The sequence below is a fragment of the Solanum verrucosum genome, unplaced genomic scaffold (genome assembly GCF_900185275.1).
Source record: "Solanum verrucosum unplaced genomic scaffold, falcon-dt-bn FXZP01000209.1, whole genome shotgun sequence".
Lineage (NCBI taxonomy): Eukaryota > Viridiplantae > Streptophyta > Magnoliopsida > Solanales > Solanaceae > Solanum > Solanum verrucosum.
The window spans coordinates 889,773-892,030 of NW_026020702.1; the positions used below are offsets into that span (position 1 = coordinate 889,773).

General features: G+C 40.6%; 1 protein-coding gene across 1 annotated transcript; it reads right to left on the bottom strand.

The window, feature by feature from the left end:
- Positions 1 to 786: 786 nt before the first annotated feature.
- Positions 787 to 1,922, bottom strand: LOC125812396 (uncharacterized). The gene is made up of 2 exons (XM_049491897.1): positions 1,728 to 1,922; positions 787 to 1,602 (listed from the first exon to the last, which is right to left on the bottom strand). The coding sequence occupies exons 1-2, from the start codon at positions 1,920 to 1,922 to the stop codon at positions 787 to 789; spliced, it is 1,011 nt and encodes a 336-aa protein (XP_049347854.1).
- Positions 1,923 to 2,258: the final 336 nt, after the last annotated feature.

The following is a 2,258-nucleotide window of genomic DNA, read 5'->3' on the forward strand; positions in this document are numbered from 1 at the left end:
AAGATTCCATAGACATACCTCAAAAGGCTTCCCGAAGATGGAGAAATCATCCATGAACACCTCTACAAAGTCTTCCACCATATTATGAAAAATGGCCATCATACACCTTTGAAAAGTCGCCAGTGCATTGAAAAGTTTGAATGGCATGCATTTGAAAGCATATGTACCATAAGGACAAGTGAACGTGGCCTTTTCCTGATCCTCAAGTGCAATTAAGATCTGGTTGTACCCGGAATACCCATCTAAGAAATAATAGTACTCTTGCCCTACTAGTCGGTCAATCATCTGATCAATGAAGGGTACCAGATAATGATCTTTCCGGGTGGCATCATTTCGTTTCCGATAATTCATACAAATTCTTCATCCGGTCACTATTCTAGTAGGAATCAACTCATTCTTTTCATTCCTTACTACTGTCATACCTCCCTAAAGAACACATTGTACCAGACTTACCCACTTACTATCAAAGATCGGGTACACAATTCCAACATCTAGCCATTTTATTACTTCATTTCTCACCACTTCTTTCATCAAAGCATTTAGCCTACGTTGATGTTGTGCACTTAGTTTGTGATCATATTCCATGTAGATTCTATGCATACATAACGCTGGACTAATCCCATGAATATCATCCATCTGTCATCCAATTTCTTTCTTTCTCCACTTTAAGATCCTCAATGTCGCCTCAACCTGTATTTTAGATAACTCTGTAGAAAGTATAATAGGAAAAGTTTCGTTAGTACCCAAATAAGCATACCTTAGGTGAGAAGGCTTCATTATCAATTCCTACTTGGGAGCTTCTTCGATTGAGGGTTTGGGTGGAGGCCCTAAGTCATGATCTAATGGCTCCACTCTATACTTGAGAGTCTCCACGAGTGCCAGATTCAAACATGTCTCTATCTCTTGGGCCTCAGTATCTCCATCCACCTCATGGCCTACTAACACTCTTTCTAAGGGATCTTCAGGCACAACTAATTGCGATTCTACTATGTGATCTACCATCGTAATAGCAGACAACTCTTCATAGATAGAAGGTAATTTTAAAGCGCGGTAAACATTAAATACCTTAACCTTATCATGTGCCCTCATAGTTAATTGCCCAACTGCTACATCAATCAATGCCCTACTTGTTGCCAAGAACGGACGTCCCAAAATGAATGGAACTTCAGAATCGGGTTCAAAATCTAAGACCACAAAATCCACCAGAAAAATCAAGGAATGTACTTGAACTAACACATTTTCAACCACTCCCTCTGGCCTAGGAATAGATCTATCAATGAGTTGGAGAATGACAGTGGTTTGTTTTGGACTACCCAACCTAAGCTTTTGATACAAGGACATGGGCATAAGATTTATACTTGCCCCCAAATCACACAACCCCCGGGCATGAACACTTTGCCCAATTGTAATCTGCACAGTAAAACTACCCAAATCTTTTATCTTTTTGGGTAGTCTATTTTTGATTCTGGAGCTGCACTCTTTAGTAAGTTCTATAGTTTCATACTTTGTGAGCCTCCTTTTGTTAGCTACTATGTCCTTCACGTATTTAGCATACTTCAGGATACTCTGCAAAATGTCAACCAAAGGCAAATTAATGTGAACCTGTTTAAGGAGAGAGAGAAACTTACTGAAACATTCATCCTCATTCTGATTTCTGAGCCTTTATGGAAACAGGGGGGTGGTTTATTTTGAGGAACGAGTTTCTCAACATTGGAGCTCTTTACTACCTCTTCCACTTTCTTTTCTTTAGTACCTGTTTCAACATCTCTCTTCTTCAGAGCTAGTTCCTCTAGTTGTAACCCACTTCTAGTACTTACCGCATTCATTTTCTTGGGGTTAGGTTTAGTATCACCGGGCAGCCCACCTTGGGGACACAAGTTTAGAGAATTGGCTACTTGCGCAACTTGTTTCTCTAAAGTCATTTGGGACATTTGGATGTTTCTGATGTTCTCATCCTACTTATCTATCCTAGCATTGATCTTTGTCCCTAGTTCAACCATGATCTTTTGGAGTAACTCCTCATTGGTCATCCCGCTTTTGGTGCATTCAGATTTGCGCCTTGGTTAGGATTTTGGTATTGTTGCCTAGCCCCTTGAGAACGGTATTGGTTACCCCCTTGTGCCTGATTTTGGTTTTTCTTCCCACCCCATGAGAAGTTAGGATGGTTCCTCCAACTAGAGTTGTAGGTACTACCATAATTTTGCTGACCTCCACCCTTTTGCGCATTACCCACATAGTTTACGGAATCTGGGTTTGCC